The 22,129-nt window shown below is 37.3% G+C and overlaps 1 protein-coding gene across 1 annotated transcript in view; it reads left to right on the top strand.

Annotated features, from left to right (window-relative positions):
- The window catches only part of Spef2 (sperm flagellar 2), a 159,839-nt gene that overhangs the window by 22,337 nt on the left and 115,373 nt on the right, over window positions 1-22,129 (top strand). Inside the window, exons 3-9 of the mRNA XM_027401298.2 lie at window positions 1,127-1,379; window positions 3,541-3,711; window positions 5,563-5,703; window positions 7,229-7,293; window positions 15,100-15,286; window positions 18,314-18,502; window positions 21,909-22,096. Of these exons, the coding sequence (XP_027257099.1) occupies window positions 1,127-1,379; window positions 3,541-3,711; window positions 5,563-5,703; window positions 7,229-7,293; window positions 15,100-15,286; window positions 18,314-18,502; window positions 21,909-22,096 (1,194 nt within the window). The remainder of the gene's footprint in view (window positions 1-1,126; window positions 1,380-3,540; window positions 3,712-5,562; window positions 5,704-7,228; window positions 7,294-15,099; window positions 15,287-18,313; window positions 18,503-21,908; window positions 22,097-22,129) is intronic.

The following is a 22,129-nucleotide window of genomic DNA, read 5'->3' as shown; positions in this document are numbered from 1 at the left end:
ATAGACCATTTGAGACTACTGAAGCAGTATGTCAATTTTTATTGCTTTTTACTTAAATATATTTTTAACTACGAGCACTTAGAAGTAATGACTACATCTTTCTCATTTTTAATACTTCAATAATTTTTAAAATTTAAGTATATTTTGTGTATGAGGTTTTGCCTGCATATAAGTATGTCACTACATGAATGCCTAGTGTCTACAAAGTCCAGAAGATGGCACTGGATCCCCTAAAACTGGAATTAGAGATAGCTATGAGCTGACATATGGATGCTGGGAATCAAAACGGTGTCCTCTGGAAGTGCAGCAAGTGATCTTGAGCTATCTCTCTAGCCCCATATGTCAGTAAATCTTTGAAATTAATTAAACATAATAAATAAGTATATCCTTAGTGCCTATGGTTATTTAATAAAATGTTGAGTGAGTAAAATGAATTCATTAGTTTCTTAAAGGCTGAGGCTAAGTTGAAATCAAATCATTAAAAATAAATAAAATTTCAAATTATAGTCTTTTTCACTTCAAAGAATTACTATAAACCACATACTGAAGTGTAACATAATGGATTCCATAGCTAATATCATTTAATTAAATATTGTGGACAGTCCTCTGACAGGATCATTACTAGGCTTGTCAATATAAAATTTAGGACTTCATTAGGATTTTAGCAATAGTAAATTATAAAATGATAACGTGATAGACAATTGTATTGTAATTTTGCCTTTAGAATAAAATGTAATTTTCAAAACTATAGTCTTTTTATCCACTTAGAGGAATACATTTGATTGTCTGTTTATATATACTTATTCCTTGAACAAAATTTTATTGTCAATTTTCAGCCTAAAATTAATAAAATTTTAATAATATATATATATATATATATATATATATATATAATATATATAAAATTAATAAACTTTAACTTCTACAAGAAAAATAAAGTTCAGGTGAACATGGCCAATGGGAAAGTATCTTCCATACATTTTCAACACCAAGTCGTTTAAGAAAAAGGAAGTCTTTAAGGGTGGTGGGATAATTCATAATGTTATGTCATAATGGTACTTGTGATATTTAGTGTTTGTTTTTAACCCAGTGTTAATGTAAATTATGAACGTATTATCGCATTTAGGGGTTCTACTGCCAAACTTAATAATTTCTCCCGCTTGGAGCCAACACTTCACCTGCTGGGTGTGCAGTTCGACCAGAATGTGGCCCAGAGCATCATCACAGAGAAGCCGGGGGCAGCGACCAAGCTTCTGTATCAATTGTACATTGCTCTGCAGAAAAAGAAGAAAACGGGGCTGACTGGATTAGAAATACAAACCATGCAACCCCAGACAAACTTAAGGCTTCAAGCACTCAAAAGTGAGGCTTTTCGAGAGGTGGGTACACAAAGAGACCTAATAGGCATCATCCCCCATGGGAAAAGGTGGTGTAACAAATAGGCTGTGAGATTGTAGCCTTGGGAACCACTGAAGCTCCTTGTGTCATTGGCTGTACTGGGTGTTATTTTATGCTAATGTCTGTCATTTGTTTTTTTGCCCTTTCTGTCTCCCTGTTTTCTCATCCACACTACCTATACTTATTATCCAAGTCTGTTCTTATTCCCCAGTACTTTTTCTCTTTTATGTTTGAGATTGTAATATAATTACATGTAATATAAATACATTTCTCTTCCCCTTTCCTCCCTCCAAACTGTCCAATATACCCCTCCTTGCTCTCTTGTAAAAACATGCCTTCTTTTTTCATGAGTTGTTATTACATGCATATTTAAATTATTACATACATATATATTATATGCGTACTTACATATATACATATATATGTGTATATAAACTGCTAAGTCTGCACACATACCAACCAATACTGTCTATGCCTGCTCCTTTCCCTTCCATGTCTCCTGCTATTATGTTAGCTCAGACTTCTTTAGGGGCCACTGCAGTAACCTGCTGGCATGTTCCCTGAGCATCAGGCTTTCTGTTAGATAATGAACTTCTTTGGCACAGACTTCTTCTAATATATATTGTATCTCCATCTGAAAATGAACTTCACAATCATTCACTAAAAAATCTCAACATTATTTCTCTGTATTTCAGCACAAGTTCATTGAAAGGGTGTCCTTGAACATGTCCAGACTATCTCTGCCCTTTCTTCCACCCAAAGACCCCCATCTCATCTCTCCTCCTTCCCAACATTTCTTTCCCATTCCTGCTGTTGACATAGCTCACATGGATTCTTCCTGTGTGACAACCAGGGCATATGTGTTAACTTCTTGGTGCCTATACTGCTGGCTAACTGATTATTATTAGTTTGTCATGTGATTTCAAGTTTTGGGTACCTCAAATCCAAGAGAAATGCCGAGTTAAATACGCAATGATTTTAAATATTCAGAAAATGCATTTTGATGAAATTTTAGCACTTTTCAGTTGACAATTTTCTCCAGTGCCTTTGGTAATTTTTTTTTTGAGGTGAGTGAAGTGCATGGTAAATTTTTCCAGGCTTCTGGATTAGTAGTCAGTGCCACATTTATACAAAGGCCTAAATGGAAATGGAAATAGGTAAACTTTAAATTTCAATTTACAAAGTAACAATGGCCTAACAGATGTGAGAGCTACCTCCATTTTCAAGTTGTTCTACTTTAATTGGATACCACTGTTAATCTGGTAGCACAGTAAACTAGAACCCATGGGCAGGCTAGGTACTAGATTAGACATAAAGCTAAATAACTCAGTGCTGGCTTCTTCTTCTTCTTCACGTGCGAGTTTGGTAAACTCAATTCAGTCACTGAGAAACTTTTAACTCAATTTTCCCAGCTGTATAAACAAGGGTGATTATTTCTGCCTTCCATGACACTGGACTTTAGTGTGTCTTAAAGAAGACATTATACAGTGACCTATAAGAGCTTCCAGAGTGGGTCATCCATTATGTAAATGTTTATTGAGTTCCCATTTCATGCCAAGCACTTGCAAGTGAATGACAATGGGAAAGCCCCAAACCACTTTATGTTTGCATGCATGCCAGCTAGCAAGGGGAAATGTTTCTGTAGGGTGGTATATGCCATAGTGAGTTAAAGATGAGGGAGAAGGAAGAACAGAGCATCTTCTCAAGCAACATGGAGGGAAAAGAAATAAAAAACAATAGCTTGGGAAACAGAAGCTTAAAGGAAGTGTGAAATAAATTTCATAGACATTGAAGCAATTGTTAGTTTATGGAAACATTCTGGGGAAGAATTGGATGTTATATGAAGATCAAAAGTAAAGAGGTCTTTTGATCAAGGAAAAAAGATGAAATCAAGAGCAGGCAAAAATGTCAATATATGTGGCACTATTTTATAAGAAGGGATATGAACATTGTTTTGTTGTCCATACACAGTTAAAGATTTCAGTGATCAATATGAATAACATAGTTTTAATTTAGTTTAACTATCAACCATGGTGATGTGTATAAATTTATTTTTAATACAAAAACTTACATGTGATTGCAATGTCAGTACACCTTTTATTCTCCAGTAACAGAAACCTTTGAAATGCTTTCTTCATTTAGAGACTTAAAAACCTGATACCACGCCAAACTGATTTCAATCTGATGCGGGTTACATGCAGGTTTCAAGAAAAATGTAAACAAATGAAAGAAGATATTGCCCGAATTAATTTTGAGAAGTTTGAAAAATTCCAAAAACTCGAGGAAGAGCAAAGACACTTTAATATGGAAAAGGTTCTATAGAACATTTTATTCTCAAAATTCATTAATACCTAGTATACTATTGTGATTTATTTCTGCCTGTAATAAATGCACATTGCATAAGCAGCTATGTAGATATATTGCATGTTGTGATGCATGGCTTTGCCTTGTCTTCCTATAATCTTCCTCTTCACATATTTCCTCCTCTCCATCTTCATTCTCACTCACTTTCAACTGCACTGCTGGCTGAGAACTATAAGCTGCCTAGTGGGACAACTTGGTTTCTTTCACTGGATGAAATGTGTGCCTCAGCTCCTTTGGGGAGTGATTTGCTCCTAGATACTTTAGCAATGGGTATTCTACCATTGTATTCCTGTGAAAGAGAGAGGGAAAATTGACCCATGCCCCTCTCTGTCCCCTTTTCTGCAATCCCCTGGTCTCTATATCCTGCTCCATTTCTTTTTGATCAGTTATTTCTTGGCTTACTTCCCTTTCCAGCTATCTTAAGTATCTTAACTTGACTGTTCTTGACAACTACTTTGTGTTACTCACCACTGCTTCTCAAACCTCTTGAAAAATCTTTAATGATCTGTGTCTTTAAAAGACACAGGAGAACAAACATCGTTAAAGACTTTTTAAAAAATGCAAATGGCTGGATGTATGGAATGTGTAAACTACAGGCAATGGAATTGTAGTTCTTCCTATTCCATTTGAAACTTACTTTTTAAATTGATTAATTGATAATAAATTAATATGTTCTGAGTCAGCTCTTTGTGAGGAAGGAGAGAAACATTCAAGAGGCAAACTACAGAAAGCCTTTTGTTGCTTGCCAGAGGGCAGAGTCATTCTTTGATGCCTTTACATGGTAGAGATTGGACACTCTAAGTCCAGTGTTTAAGTTGAGGTCAAGTGTTGGGACTCCATTGGCATTGAACCAGCCAGTCCAGGCTTGAAAAGTCAAGTTTAATGCAGGAAATATCCAATGAAAGAAAAGACAAAGGGTGCGGGTTACTGTGTAAGAGAAAATTCGAGACATGGCCAAAGGTAAATAAGACAAAGATTGTACTTTCCTGGTTTTCTTAGGAAAAAGAAATAAACATATGCCAATTAAATAAAAAAGTCACATTTTTAGAAAATGAAATAAAAACTTTAAAATTATAATTTCTGCATTATAGTGGTTGATTAAATTTTCTTGTCTTTGGATGCAGAAATTAGTGAATTTAGTTCTAATAGTAATTAGTAAAGACGTATACTTCTGTTATCCTTTTCATAAGATGTTTAGCTTTATTTTATCATATTTTAAATATTTTTCTCTCAATAACATCCTTCTATTTATATTCTCCTTAAAATAATTATTATTTGTCTTCTTGAGAGATAATCCAATTATATTTTAGTGTCAGGCCAGTAGTTGAGGTTGCACTGAACTTGTGTGTAGGTGGACCATTGGGGGAAGCTGTCCTTTCTATTGGCAGTTGTTGCATCAGTAGAGAATTTCTTCTCATGAGTGGGCTGGTCGTGAAGTTGGCATTGTGAAAGAATCATAATCTTCTTTGTATTTATTGTCTATCATTGTACTAATATACAATCATTGTACCAATATTCACAATAACAATACATGCATCATTTAGTCATAATGTTAGTATTTCAACATTGTGTTTTAGCATCATGATTTCAATGTAAATAATGTTGATAACGAATTCCAAATACTATAGAATTGTGACACCTTGTGCATTGGTCAATTGCTAAGTTCTGAAATTTTCAACAGATATCTTATATATATATGTATGTATGTATGTATGTATGTATGTATGTATGTATATCTGTACACGTTATGTGACTATTATCTTGACAAGCAGAATAAACTAATATGTATGCCATACTCAGCAACGTTTAAACAGAAGACGACAAAATGAGATAATGGCCAAAATTCAAGCAGCCATTATACAGATCCCTAAGCCTGAACCAAATCGAACTCTGAAAGCACTGGAGGCTCAAAAACTGATGAAAAAGAAAAAAGAGGCAGAGGTATGTTATGGCCACTTGTTGTCATCTTGTTTTTCTCTTAAATAAACAAAGGTTTTTCTCTGTAATGTGCACAAACCTTCTAGAGATCCTTACTTTCTTTCCAGAGTATCCTTGGTCCTTCCCATTCTTATCCAAAATTCCCCCAGCTTGTGCATATCCAATTCATTTTGCTATTGTTTGTTCAATAGTGGGATGTTACTTTATGCCAGGGAGCTCAAACTCTCAACACAGGAATGTCTACTTGGACTCCAGTGTTTATAGGAAGTCTAATATGATGCAGTTGCAAACACATCATTCCTCTTTACCAGGCAATTGTGGTTTGTTATGAATCCCAGAAATGTCAATTGACGTGTTGCTGTTAACACATTTTAAACTAAAATGCCTGCACTGGAGATATTTTACTAGACCACATTGAGTGTCAACATTCCAATAGAATAACAACTAGTTATCTCATGGAAAAATAATACTATGTTTCATGATAATTCCAGATTGTTCATATTATTTGTTGACCGAAGTAAGAAAGGTTGTGGTAGCTATCATTAATTCAACATAGATCAAGATATGGATTGGCACTTGACATTTTTATTGACTTGTACATGTTTTTCTCAGCATAGTATTAACTTCTTCCCTTTATAAATGAGGAAAATGAAACCTAAATGCTGACACATTTTATTGTAGTGCTTGGATTCTGGTGAAGAAGCTCTTAGTCTAGCTCTCTCATCCCTAAACCCATTGTATTTTATATTAATCTATGTAATATTTTAAAAATTCTAAGGAAATGCCTTATAGTTGGATTTTAGGAATATTACCTACATCTTTTTCTGGATCCATTTGTACAGTTAAAAACTAAATTTACATGAGTCAATGAAAGTCTATTAATAAAGATTGATATAGCACATAAACATGAGCCAAAATATTTAAGAAAAGTTTATAGAGTAAGTGAGATGATGCAGGCAATTTTTAAAACACTTAACACAAACACTTGCAGAAAGCATATTTAAAAAGCATGGGCTCTGATAAACTTGAACTACTTTGACTACATTTGATGTACTATTAAAAGAGACTCTTCTGGAAAAATAGCTCAGTAGCTAACCTACCTACTGCACAAGCAAGACATGTGGTAGCTTGTGTCTATAATCCCAGTCCTCCTGTTGTGAAGTGGGACCAGAGACAGGAGAATTCCCAACAGTGAACAAGAGATCCTGTCTAAAACAAGACTGAAGGTAAGAACTAAATTGGAGCATCTCCACATCACATATACACGCATACACATGCACATACAATTTTAAAAAGAGAGAGAATCATGAATTAAGTGCTAGAGGTTAGACAGTTTCTACATTGATTTAGTTTGGCCTCATCTAAAAGACCAAATCAGAATTATACACTTAATACCAAAGGCAGCTTGTCTTATTTTGCTCTTTACTATTTTGAATTAGCACTATGTGTTACTATTTAAAACTGGTTGAACATGAAGTTTATCAATGGCTTTTAAAGGCAGGGAACTGATGGTAACTTTTCTTTAAAGGATGTAGCCAATGAGATCAAGAAATTTGAAGCACTAATAAAAAAGGATCTCCAAGTCAAAGAAAGGTAGGATGCAATGTTTTATATCACACAGATATGCTATGTATAACCTTTGAATATTTACAAATAGTTCACGTAGCAAAGTTACTGAAGGATCTCCCACTTTGAAGGTTTATTAAAGATGTACATGAAAGATGAGAAGATAAGTGACATAAAAGTCAAATTATTCAATTTGATCTAGACTGGGAAAGTGAGGATCAGGAGATTAAAGTCAGTGTTCTCTTCCATGCTGTGTTTATTTTTCTGAGTTCACATAAGTTTTAAAACAGTTACTAAAATTGCTACACTATTGTAAAGGAAAGCCACAATTGGACTCTAGTTTGATTTCTTTCATGCCAGACCGTCTGTGTTTATCAATAGCAATATGGTGTTGTTGAATGAGGTTTTTCATCAAATGTTATGCAGTTTTGAGTTTTGTTCTGTAAACTGTGCCCCCTTCATAACTTTGTTTACCTAAATATAAACATTTTATGTCCTTTTATTTCTTATTGTAGGTCCTTAAAAACAACCCATTAAAGGCTATAATGTAATTAACTCCTGTAGGAGCAGTGCAGGATTTTCTGCCTTTAAAAATGAAAACTATGCATTTACATCTTACAGAATGTGAAAGAATTCTATACTAAAGGAAAATCCATGAGTAAGCAATATACTTCAGTTCTGTCTTAATGTTTCTGAATGAGGCAACTATGGAGTCCAATGAAGAAAGGAAAGTCAGGAAAGAAATAGTAAGAAGATCAGATATGAAAAGAAAATCTAGAAAAAATGGAAAGCATATCTGTTTTCCTTTCTACTGCCTTCTGCACAAATTCCTGATGCCTTACCTTGATCTCCATGCCCTTTCTTGGCATGGCTTCCATCCCCTAAAACCAGAATTCAAGGTGCATAGGCGACAAGGAAGATTCAGCTCGTGACTCTTCATGGTTTATTGTCTCTCTTGCTATGAGGGGGATTGAATTTCATTCAGCCCATTCATCAGTTCTTACTACCATTTCCAGGGCTATTGAGTCCTTTACAATAAGTTGCTATCTGTACCTATACCCTCTGTCATTTCCAACCTTCGAGTATTACTTTACAGCCTTTGAGTCATTTTTAACTGATTTTCATGTCAGTTAAAGGGAACGAGTATTATACTTTTTTTTTCAATTTGCTCTTCTTTTTTATTTTTTTAATTTAACTTAGAAACAAGACTCTATTACATGTCAATCCCAGTTCCCTCTCCCTCCCCTCCTTCCCTGACCCCACTAACACCCTACCTATCCAATACCATTTCTGCTCCCCAGGGAGAGTGAGGCCTTCCATGGAGGTCTTCAGAGTCTGTCATATCCTTTGGGATAGGACCTAGGCCATCCCCCATGTGTCTAGGCTGAGGGAGTATCCTTCTATGTGAAATGGAATCCCAAAGTCCATTCCTACACTAGGGATAAGAGGCCCCATAGATTTCCGAGGCCTCCTCACTGACACCCAAATTTATGGGGTCTGGATCAGTTAAATGCTGGTTTCCCAGTGATCCTTCTGGGGGCCAAGAACTCCTCCTTGTTCAGGTCAGCTGTTTCTGTGGGTTTCACCAGCGTGATCTTGACTCCTTTGCTCATCACTGCTCCTTCTCTGCAACTGGATTCCAATTCAGTTCAGTTTTTAGCTGTGGGTATCTGCTTCTACTTCCATCAGCTGCGGGATGAAGGCTCTACCATGGTATATAGATTAGTCGTCAATCTCGTTATCAGGGTAGGACATTTAAGGTAGCCTCTCCACTGTTGCTTAGATGGCTAGTTGATGCCATCCTTGTAGATCTCTGAACACTTCCCTAGTGCCTGATTTTGCTTTAAACCTATACTGGCTCCCTCTTTGATGGTATCTCTTATTTTGCTCTCCTCTATTCTTCACCCTACACAACTTTCCTGCTCACTTATGTCCTCCTCACCCCTCCTCTTCTTTCCTTCTCATTCTCCTAGCTCCCTCTCCCCTCCCCCTATGCTCCCAATTTGCTCATGAGACCTTGTCCCTTTTCCCTTCTCTGGACGACCATGTATGTCTCACTTAGAGTCCTCCTTGTTGCTTAACTTCTCTAGTGGTATGAATTGTAGACTGGTAATCCTTTGCTCTATGAGTAAAATCCATATATGAGTGAGTGCATACCATGTTTTTCTTTTGGTGATTGGGTTGTCTTGCTCAGGATGGTTTCTTCTAGTTCTATCTATTTGCCTGCAGATTTCAAGATTCCATTGTTTTTGTTTTTGTTTTTTCCGATGAGTAGTACTCCATTGTGTAAATGTACCACATTTTCTGTATCCATTCTTCAGTTGAGGGGCATCTAGGTTGCTTCCAGGTTCTGGCTATTACAAATAATGCTGCTATGAACATAGTTAAAAAGATGTCCTTGTTGTGTGAATGTGCTTCTTCTGGGTATATGCCTAGGAGTGGAATTGCTGGAGCTTGTGGTAGATTGATTCCCATTTTCCTGAGGAATCGCCATACTGATTTCTAAATTGGCTGTACAAGTTTTCATTCCCACCAGCAGTGGAGGAGTGTTCCCCTTTCTCCACATCCTCTCCAGCATAAGTTATCATTGGTGTTTTGATTTTAGATTCTGACTGTAGTAAGATGCTACCTCAGAGTTGTTTTGATTTGCATTTCCCTGATGGCTAAGGATGTTGAGCACTTTCTTATGTATCTTTCAGCCATTTTAGATTCCTCTGTTAAGAATTTTCTATTTAGTTCTGTACCCCACTTTTTAATTAGATTACTTGGTTTTTTGGAAACCAGCTTCTTGAGTTCTTTGTAAGTTTTGGATTTACAACTTTTATGTCGGATATGGGGTTGGTGAATATCTTTTCCCAATCTGTGGGCTGCTGTTTTGTCTTTTTGACTGTATCCTTTGCTTTACAGAAGCTTCTCAGTTTCAGGAGAAGCTTTTATTAATTTATTAATAATTGATTTCAATGTCTGTGCTACAGGTGTAATGTTCAGGATCTGTCTCCTGTACCAATTAATTCAAGGGTACCCCCACTTTCTCTTCTAAGAGGTTCAATGTGACTGGATTTATGTTGAAGTCTTTGATCCATTAGAACTTAAGTTTTGTGCATGGTAATAGAAATGGATCTATCTGGAGTCTTCTACATGTCAGCATCCAGTTATGCCAGCACCATTTGTTGAAGATGCTTTCTTTATTCCATTGTATAGCTTTAGATTCTTTGTCAAAAATCAGGTGTTCGTAGGTATGTGAGTTAGTATCAGGGTTTTCAATTCAATTCTATTGGTCTACCTGTCTATTTTTGCCAATACCAAGCTGTTTTCAGGACTATAGCTCTATAATAGAACTTGAAGTCATGAATGGTGATGCCTCCGGAAGTTCCTTTATTTACAGGGTTGTTTTGGCTATCCTGGGTCTTTTGTTTCTCCATATAAAGTTGAGTATTGTTCTTTCAAGTTCTGTGAAGAATTGTGCTGGGATTTTGATGGGGATTACATTGAATCTGTAGATTGCTTTTGGCAAGATTGCCATTTTTACTATGTTGTTCCTACCTATCCAAGAGCATGGGAGATCTTTCCAATTTCTGGAATCTTCTTTAATTTCTTTCTTTAAAGAGTCAAAGTTCTTGCTATACATGTCTTTCACTTGTTTGGTTAGTGTTACCCCAATATATTTTATGTTGTTTGTGGCTATTGTAAAGGGTGATGCTTCTCTGATTTCTTTCTCAGCCTTCTTATCATTTGTGTATAGTAGGGCTACTGATTTTTTTTTTGAGTTAATCTTGTATCCTGCCACTTTGCTGAATGTATTTGCCAGTTGTAGGAGTTCCCTGGTAGAGTTTTTTAGGTCTCTTATGTAAACTATCATATCATCTGCAAACAGTGAAGTTATTACTCTTTACATGTGGAAATTCAGGCTACCCTGCAGTATTTGCAGATGAAGCCATCTTTCCTCCAATGCAAGTTTGGTATCTGTGCCAAAACCCAAGTGGCTGTAGCTGCATGCATTCATTTCTGGATACTATATTCCATCCCACTGGTGGACATATCTGGTTTTGAACCGCATTATACTGGATGTGTTACCATATCTCTGTCTTATTTTTTGAGATCGGGTACTAAAATATTGTCAGAATTTCTCTTCTTGCTTACCTTGCTTTGGGTATCTAGGGTCTTCATGAACTATAATCCTTCCTAGTTCTATGAAAAATTTTGGTGGTGAACATCCAGAATCTATACATTGCTTTTTTTAAAATTTAAGATAGCTCTATTTTTGTTTTCTCCTTTTCTTCTTTTTTTGCCATTTTTTCTTTAATTTTTTAAATTAGTAACAAGCTTGCTTCACATGTCAATCCCACCTCCCTCTCCCTTCCCTCCTTCCCTACCCCCCAACGACCCCCCCAACTCCACACCATCCCCCCTCTGATCCCCAGGGAGGGTGAGGCCCTCCATGGAGGATCTCCAAAGTCTATCATATCATCCCAGGCAGGGGCTAGGCCCTCCCCCATGTCTCTAGACTGAGAGAGTATCCCTCCAAATACATTGCTTTTGATAATGTAATGTAATCACTTTCATACTACTGATTATTTTGATCCATAAACATGGGAGACACTTTGTCTAGCCTATTCTTTTAATTCCTTTCTGTTTCTTTGTTTTTGTTTTGTTTGTTTAATTATCTAATGTGTGTGTGTGTGTGTGTGTGTGTGTGTGTGTGTGTGTGTGTGTGTGTGTGTGTGCCAGAAGATTTAATCCTGCCAGAAATTTCCAAGGGAACTTGGGAGTTGGCATAGAATAAAGAGTCCCCCTTCTCAGAGTTGCAGTGTAGGAAATGACACAGCTGGAGAGCCACCACAGAGCCAGTTGTCTGAAGCTTCAAGCAGCCTCACCTGGAAAGAAATCTCTTGCAATGCACTGCACAAATAGCTTCTCAGATGGCCACAAAAAGAAAAAGAAAATTACTGGGAAACATTGGTCTACAGATAACTGAGAAAGAAAACCAAAACTATAGGACAATAGGCTTTTTTTTCTTCTTTTTTTTTACCTTTTTTTATTTGAATTAGAAACAAGATTGAATTACATGACAATCCCAGTTCCCTTCTCCCATGCCCTTCCTCCCCTATCACCCCTGACAATAGGCTTTTTAAAGCCTTTTTATATCAAAAACTACTTTTAAAACTCATTTTGAAATTTTAGCTGAGGATGTTCTGGAATCATTTAGAAACTTCATGCTAACTTGTTGAAAAAAAAAAGGTGTTTAAATTTTTGTATTATGTTCTTTAATTATCATAGGATTACAACCACTTTCCCCTTTCCTTTTCCTCTCTCCAGCCCCTCCCAGGTACCCTGCCTCTAATCCCTTCCATGTTCCCCCACTCTCACATAGATGTCCCCTTTTTCTTTATTATCCTTGTATGCGTGTGTGTGTGTGTGTGTGTGTGTGTGTGTGTGTGTGTGTGTGTGTGTGTCTGTGTGTGTGTGCAGTTTCGGCAGTTACCTCTTTTGCTGAAGGGATGATAAGGGATGTCACTTCAAAGCAAAGCCTAGCTTTGGAGCTAGAAATGTGGAGCTCCCATAACGGCCCCACCCCGAGATGTGCATTATTCATTAGATGTTTTTTGTTTGTTCTTTGTTTTCAACGAATAATAGATACTATCAGCAATCTGTTTGCTTAGCTGGGCTTTATTGTATGAGGTAGTTTGGCATTTGGTGTGATAGACACACCAAGAAATTCTCAAACTATGCATTTGACAAAATTTCCAAACTGATCATTCCTGTGTAAAAATCCATTACTCTCTGTGTTCGGTAAATAATCAGCTACCAATAAAACGTAACTGCTGTCTTCAAGACACCCATGTGTAATAAAATAAATATATCTTCAGTGAAACTACCATATAACTTTCTTTTTAAGAATTCTTTTGTCATTTTAATTTTACAAATTCATAAGGTGTGATAATTTGATGTATATAGACATTAATTAAACAATCCAATCAGCATAGCCGGCATTTTTATGTCTTTCAATAATGGCTTTATAACAAATATAAATTTATGGGAAATAATGTAATATTTTAATGCATTTTTAATTATATAATGCTTAAATCAGGTAATGGAATGTTTTCAGCCCCTTGTCATTACTTTGCATTTGGAGTATTTGACAGCCCATGAGATGATGGATGAATTGGTGGGTGGATGGAAGGATGAATGTACTGACTGATAAATAACAGAGAATTCATGAACTAGATAGATTTTTGGTAGCACAAGCACAGTGTTTAGGAGGCAATTAACCTACACTTAACTAGAACAGAATCTTTGGAACAGCACATTTAGGTAAAAGAATACTAAGAATTTTACTGAATGACCATATAACTTCCACAAACAATTAATTGTACTAACCCTTAAAAATTGTTTTTGGAAACTGGCCCAAAGGATTATTTTTGTAGGTTCGGGTCTCACTATATAGTTCTTAATGGCATGAAACTTAATCGTGGTGGCATTGAACTCACAGAAATTCACCTGCCTTTACCTCTCAAGTGTGGAGATTAGAGGCCTTCACTGCCCATGATGGGCTTTGATTTTACTAAACCTTAATAAGAAAAGATCAGCTCTGCCTTTGACCACCTCTGTATTGGGTTCTAAAACAGTTTATCCTTAGCTTTTCCTTCTCAGGACAGAATACAACCTGCTGTGGATACAGCAATCAGAATCGTATTGTTTTATAACCACATCTTACAATGATCCTGTGCATAGTATTGAAATTTAGCACACACCAGCTGTTTGTACAGAGAACACAAAAAGTCTGTTTTCCTGTGGGTCCAAAATTTAGCCGGGAGCAGAAAATCTACAAATTATGATCTAGAATCTGATAGGATCAATGTAATGAATGTGTATTATCCTCACACTAAGCATGTTTTTGTAGTAGTAATTCTGCCCATATGAAAATTGATGGCTATTTAGTCATGAAACACTTTAGTAACATGTCCTTGCTTTTTCTAAATAAATTCCTTTTTTCTAAATTAAATGTGTCAGTGATAACACACAAAAAAATGATGATTCATAATATAAACTCACTATGTCTTGGCAAGTAACATTATCATATATCTTATGCAGTTGTACTGAGGCATCCCAATGGCTTTTTGAATATGGAGATGAGCATTGATTCAATTGCTATGCACATAAGATGTTTCTTTTATTTCCAATGACAGCTTTTAAAAATGGCTATAAATTTAATATGAGGGAACTATTTATTTCATTGAACTTAAGGTATTCATCTTCTTTTGGGAAGACCTGTGCTAAGTCTTGATAGCAGGCCAACTTTGAATTGCTAAATTGCCAACAAAGGCCACTGCCCTAAGGAGTCCTAAGTTCATCTAAGAGTACTTAGAGTAACTTGCACCACTGTGCAAGTGAATGGGGCCATCTGTACGGGTTCTCTATTCTCAAGAAGCTGACACTGGTTATAGCTAGTCTGTTGTCACTGAAGTGTCTTTCCTGGCATTTGGATTATCTACAGTTTACCTATTGTTGATTTAAAATAGGAGAAGCAAGAGGCCAATAGAAAAATGCAGGAGAGGGCCCAAAATCTCTAGTTAGACTAAAGAGTAGAGGAGCTAAGAAAAGAAAAGATGGGCTTAAGAAAAAAGCTGTATTGTGGACCTCAGAGATACAGAGCTAAATACTGAACTAAAGCAAATGGAATCTACAAATCAGCCACAGGCTTCAACATTTATCCAGTGCTTGAATCAATATCAATAGATAACAACTAACAGAAAAGAGCCTTATCCAGAAGTCACAATTAAGAGACCTGTAATTACATTGTGTGAAAATCTAACAAAAATTTGTTACCTTTAGTACATCCAAGACTTCTTTAGAAACAACAGACCAGACAACTGCCGATTTGTTAAACACTTATTCAGATGATGACTACTTTAAAAAGATCCAGAAACGCCTAGAAGAAGATGCTTTTGCTCGTGAGCACAGGGAGAAAAGACGGCGGAGGTTGTTGATGGACCAGTTAATAGCCCATGAAGCACAAGAGGTGAGACAGCTGGTATTAGCTCTACTATAAAAGTGCTGAGCACCTCAGAATATGTAGTCTTGTGTTTATACAAATAAGCACTTTACATACATGTTGTCTGTAACTCTGAGCCAGATGTCATAGATAGGATCCTCACATCAGAAGAGCAAAACCCTTACCTACAAATTTTCCAAGTACACTCCTGCCTCATTAGTGACTATAGACCCTTGGGCACTTAATTATTCATAAGTTAGACAGTGGCCCGTACCTCCATGATAGCCTAAGGAAAACTGGTTAATGGTTACTCAAGAAAACTCCTCATTTCACCTCATGGGAGAAGTGGGTGTTAGTATTCAAACATCTGTACTGGCCTGTCCTTGGGGTTCTGTCAGGATACACCCTCAGCTGCAGTCCCATTCACTATGTACCCCTTTAAAAGGGCCCTGCCCACCTCGCATCCTCCTCTGTCTCTCTTTCTTTCTCTCCCTCTTTCTGTCTGTCTGTTCCTCTCTCCCTCCCTCCACCTTCTCTCTCTGCCTCTCTCTCCTGCTACTCCTGTCCTTGGAGACTGGTCTCCCCTTTCCCTTTCCCCTTTTTGTGATCCCATTCCCTAATAAAAATCCCCTCTGCTTGAACTCTGTTGCATGGCACATTTCTTTTGAATGCTGTTTTTCTTAATTTACAACAGTGGGGAAGATTGTAATCAAATTGAGGCTATTCTAGATTGCATATTCTCTGAAATCTTCCCCAAATATGTAAATACAATTAAGATAGAAGTGAGTCCTATTGTTTTCATTTATCCACTCTAGATACAGGAAAATACATTCATGTTCTTGGGTTGTTGCCTTCTTTACCAGCAACTGTCACATATCTTAGTTGATAGGAGAAACCATCTTATACTTCACTGAAATAGTAAACAATCCATTTCTAAAATGTGAACTGCTTCCATATAGAACAACAGGAACAAAATCTTTCCCACTTTGCTTTTATGTGAAGATTCTTATAGGTCTTCACACTGAAACTTAACACACTCAGCCTTGATGCAGCAATCCCACAATGCTTCTCTCTCTCTCTCTCTCTCTCTCTCTCTCTCTCTCTCTCTCTCTCCTTCCAAGTTTAATCTCAGTAAAATAATAATCAAAACTTGACTCACCAAACCAGATTGTTTCTTATAAGGGTTGGCTAACCAGAGTACATTTTGACAGCTAAATTGCCTTACTATGTAAACACAGCCTAATCTTACAGAATTCGTTTAGAATAACAAAGCAATTTCACATTTTAAAAAATATGTTTGAAACTGTGGCTTGTCTATTCCAAACTAGACCACAATTCAGTGGGTATCCGGGGTTGGGCTCAGCTACACTCTGCTGCTCCTTTTGACTGGGCTGTCAAAGCATGGGTTGATGGCTGACTGGTACTGACTGACCCCAAAACCTGATAGGATCCTGCTTAGAAGACAAGTATATTCTCTTAAAATATTTCATTTTCTAGTAGATCAGGTCATGTAACAATGACTGTTCAAGAATTTTAGAAGCCAAACCTCAAGGGCCTTTTCATGTCTTTATGGTTGTTGTTTTTGTTGTTTTATGGCTGTTTTTGGCTGATGTCTTGGTTATCAGTGGAACTTTATAGTCACACCATATGCTGTATTTAAGAGTAGAACAATGGATCCTTACCATTGATTTTTCATATAAGGTCACAATGCAAAGCTATGACTAACTGAAGGGAGTCAGTTAGTGGCCATTTTTGTATTCTGCTCTTTTCTAGTAGTGGATAATAAGGTAGTAAGAATTATTAACAATGACATGTTTTTAGAATTTAATAACTATACACAATACCTCTTGTGAAGTTAGTTGTTCATGACTTTAAGACATCATATGAAGAGAAGAAATGTCTTATTCATTTTCTGTTGAACTTTAACTTAAAATTTTAAAATAAGCGAAACTTCAGGTTTCAGCATTTACCTTAGAGCGTTACTTGTATCTTTCTCCTGAAAAAAAAAAAAGTAGTGTATTCTTCCTATAGGGCCATAGCTGCAGAGTGAGACAGTGTCATTAATTGATCCATGAGCATCTCTTCAAATCATTGGGTTGTTGGGTGTCAAATTAGAAACACTGATATTCTTTCAAGTACCCACTGAAAACTACAAGTTCCCATATGATACCTCTATTTAAACAAGGAAATTCTGGTGGCTTAGAGAATTGTTATTTTGTCTGAGCCTTTCATTACCATCTAATCCAAAAGAGAACCCTGCAAAGCTGAAGTACTTGTCCAAGCACACAACCAGATAATGGTACAAGTGAGGATGCAACAGCCATTCTTTTTCCCAATTAATTCTTCTTCCACTCTTTCTTCAATTCCATTCTCCTGAAAACAGTCAAGAGCACATGCACTTTCTGCTTCACACTGACCGCTGAATTTGCAGAAAATGAGTGATAGTGCACTTTCACCACGCCAGGCTTCGTCTTTCATTGAGTTTTAGATTTTCATATGCAGATTTTGATTTGTCAGCCTGGAAAGACAGCAGTCCTACATTTATCCAAGTCACCCTTACAGAGTCATTATAGTAAAGTGCATATACCTCGTTTCCAAACTTCTGAAAACATCATTATAAATTGAGAATGGCTTCACTTGTTCAGAAAACTTTGAAAACTCACATGATTTGTTTTTCTTCCTGGATTTTAAAGGAACTAGCAATGTATTGAAGCAGTTGTGAATTTCAATACTAACTTTTCTAGAGAGGTCCAGTATTAAACCTCAATAATTAAACTATTGCAACTCTTTATAGTGTGCACTTGTGTGTGTGCGTACATGCATGTGTGTGTGTGAGTGTGTGTGTGTGTGTGAGTGTGTGTCTGTGTGTGTGTGTGTGTGTGTGTGTGTGTGTGTGTGTGTGTGTATGTGTGTGGTGTTAATTCAAACTAAAGGGCAGAAGTTGACTTAGATGACTGTCATGCCTTTCACACGTCATTGACACGTTGACTTCTGAGTCCAGTGCATGGTCTGGATTGGGCTTTGACAAGTTATTTGCTGTGCTGGTGTTCGCAGGAGGCCTATCGGGAAGAGCAGCTGATTCACCGGCTGATGCGCCAGTCCCAACAGGAGCGCAGGATTGCCGTGCAGCTCATGCATGTTCGGCACGAAAAGGAAGTTTTGTGGCAAAATAGAATTTTCAGAGAGAAGCAATACGAAGAAAGACGACTTAAGGACTTCCAGGATGCTCTTGATCGAGAAGCGGTAAATAAAATCTCTAGTAAAAATCGTATTTATTTATTTATTTATTTATTTATTTATTTATTTGGTTTTTTGAGACAGGGTTTCTCTGTGTAGCTTTGGAGCCTATCCTGGCACTTACTCTGGAGACCAGGCTGGCCTCGAACTCACAGAGATCCACCTGCCTCTGCCTCCCGAGTGCTGGGATTAAAGGCATATTTCGTTGTCAGCTTATAACTGACAAGGGAGGAGGCAGCCCCTACACAATGCACCCTCCACCATCTGGCTTGATTCTAAGCAGTGTGTGCTTGCCACCAGTCCCAGGTTCACCTTTCTCTTGTCATTTCGCTGGCCTTTGGAGTTCTAATTCCAGTGATTGCACTGGGAGCGTTCACAAGGACTATATTAACATTCTCTGAGTTCCTGCACATTGGTGATAGCCTGTGCCTCTCTGTGCCTGCTAGTCAGTGTGAGACACTTGCTTCATCTTTATTTTCCCTGAGTATCTAAAATACATCTTTCCACTTTCTTCAGATACAATGTTACTGACAGGCCAATGCTGATTATCCAGTTTCAGGTCCTTGAGCCATTATGTTTTTACCGCAGACTCCCAAGAGACTTCCTCATTTCTGAAGTTCCAGAAAGATAACTGATGTGGACACTGGTACTGGCAATTTTAGGCAATCACTCTGAGGCAGAAAGAGTGTTTTATGAGGCTTTCTTTCAGCAAATTAGTTTTAAATAAACAATTCATCGATTTTTGATAGCACTGTGTTTCTCAAGCCTATACTACTGTAAGGCTCCTTCCTCTAGACTACAATACTCTGTAGGGAGGTAGAGGATACTCTAATTTATTGTCAATGAGAACCGTGCCCAGAAGCCAAGATCTGTCTGTTGGGTATGCCCTTTGCTACTAGGATGTTATTTTGAAACTTGAAAATGAAAATATCCAATCTATTACTCATTTACCACATCCTATTTCTCCTGTACTTTATGTGGATGGTTTCTTATAGAAAAATAGACTATTTTGTCCATGTACTACTTTGATTTTGTCTATTTCCCATTGGGGAACTGAAGTTTATTTCATCAGTTTGTCAAACTTGATGGCAGATACATGGAGTTCCTGCGCTTTGCATTTCAGGCAGCTTGCATTGCTGTCATTAAACATTCTCACGTGTCTGGACAGGACAGCAGGGCTTTCAGTAAACAAGGACCCTGGTATTCAGCTTAGCAGCTTGCTGCTTCTTACTGTGATTCTCCACAATAAAGCACATTTCATCTAAACTAGTAGCTCTTGATTTTAAATTGTGGTGCCACTTACTGTTATGAATAATACTTAATCACAACATTATGAGCGTTTGCTTCAAATCACAATTTACATTACATGCATATATAACTCTTGCAAAAATTACACATGAATACTATCTGTATCTGTTTGACACACAAGGAAAGAGAAGCCAAAAGTTTAAAAGTCACATAGCTTGTCAGGAGTAGAGCCTTCCTGTAGGTCTCCATAGTCCAAGTTCATCACCATTAAGAATTACTACATCTGCAGACTTTCTTTTATATTTCCTCTTTCTTCTTTTAGGGCTGCTGCATACATTAGTCTCACGAGATAGGAAAGGATGGCGAGTCTAGCACAAAGTGAAGGGTGGTAAAATGTACTAGGTGAATGGAAAAAGAAGACAGACAAGGAGGAAGCCAAGATGAGACAGAAGAAGACAGGAATGGAGGGAGGGAGGGAGGGAGATAGGAAGGGAGGGAGGAAGGGAGGGAGGGAAACATGGAGGAAGAAGGGGAGGTCAGGAGCCACCACCAGCAGCAGCCCAGGGTAGAAGCTGTTCTGTTTCTGATGGGGAAATCCTATAATTTCCTTCCAGTGTTTTGGTCCCTATGGAGAAACAGCTGCCCCATCTATTTTAGTGTCACTGTCACTGTAAATTCTCACCAACATCAAGTTCCTTTCTCATCTGCACTCTTCCTGATATCAAGGAACATGACATAAAGCTCCTTGTCTCACCTGTACTTACTCTACATAGACACATGGCCTCTGAAACAAGGCAGCAATGAAAAGCTCTAGTGTCTTTCCTGACTCAACCAAATACACTAGACAGATCTTAGAGAAAATCCATCCCAGGGAAATTAAAAATAAACATGCTAAATAAGACAGCAACAGTAAGACAAATGATGGACTTTCCAAAGCAAACCATTATCATAAATCTGTGTGTGTGTGTGAGAGAGAGAGAGAGAGAGAGAGAGAGAGAGACAGAGACAGAGACAGAGACAGAGACAGAGAGACAGAGAGAGGGGGTTTGCTCTGTGTAGTCTTGGCTCTCCTGGAACTCACTCTGTAGACCAGGCTGGTCTTGAACTCAGAGAATTGCCTATCTCTGCCTCCCAAGTACTGGGACTAAAGGTGTGTGGGACAACTGCCCACACCCACGATCATAAATCTTATCATTTATCAGCAGTGCTGTGATAAAAACTACTTGTTCAGATGAAATGGTTCAGTTAATTTTGGACGGGGGTATACTAAAATTACTAATACTCCTCCTTTGAGGAAACTGAGACTTGGTGGGGGGAGGTAAGTGATTTGTTCGAGTTATCAAATAACTTGAATTGAACTTGAACTTGTTAGTGAGTCAGTTTAGCACATAAGCTGATTTTTGAAGCAGCTGGTAAAGTCTTCTCAGAGGCAGGACTTGATCATCTGGATCCCTCCAACTAAGCATTATGTTGCTTTCAGCTTGACTAGCCTGTGTTTTATATAAAGAATGATCTAAACAAAATGATTGTCTCCATATGAACCAAGTAGAAGGTGGTGATAAAGTGTTTAAATATCTGTTTTTCTAGACACAGATGTTTCTACAAATGAACATTATAAATTTTTAAAGACTAAGGCAGCTAGGACTTAAATGCACTTAAAACATGTGTTTATTGAGTGTGTTATCTCAAAGCACTAAAATCATGCTTTTATCATGATTTATCCAGTCAGTAAGTTAATACTGAAAAGTGTACAGTGGTCAAAGCAGATTGTGTTCCTGGAGAAGAGGACCCTGGTCACAGATTTGTAAGCATCACCTGACCCAGCCTAACCATTTCTCTGTGACATTTGACTCTTACCAACTGATGTAATTGAGACACCTTCAGGAAAGCCTAAGATCCAATTTATTCTTGTGACACTGACCTTTTCCCATCCATACCACTTTCCACTGTAGTCTGTTTTGTTGATGAGCTGACCATGGAGTCTATAACACTGTTTTTGTTATTGCAAATACTTAGTGTATTACTGAATGAAAACTGATTCTTGCTCAGTTATACCTTGATATAAAAGGACTTTCATTCTATTTAAAGGTTATTTTGTATTATGACATTATCTTCATATGAATAATTGCATAATAGTGACTTAGAGTTCATTTTTGCCTCTTAGGCTCTTGCCAAACAAGCCAAGATTGATTTCGCAGAACAAATCTTGAGGGAGAAGGAAACTCATGAAAAGATTGCCCTGGAAAGAGCTCAAGCACGCTTTGAGAAGCATTATGCGATATGTGCAGAAATTTTGGATCAAATACTTGATTTATGCACTAAAGTGGCAGACTATAGGTTGCTGACAAATAAGTAAGTATCCCTTTGGAAAATTAACACAATAGA

Source organism: Cricetulus griseus, chromosome 2 (genome assembly GCF_003668045.3).
Source record: "Cricetulus griseus strain 17A/GY chromosome 2, alternate assembly CriGri-PICRH-1.0, whole genome shotgun sequence".
Classification (NCBI taxonomy): Eukaryota; Metazoa; Chordata; class Mammalia; order Rodentia; family Cricetidae; genus Cricetulus; species Cricetulus griseus.
The sequence above is the reverse complement of the archived record's forward strand: the minus strand, read 5'-3'. Positions and strand labels throughout refer to the sequence as shown.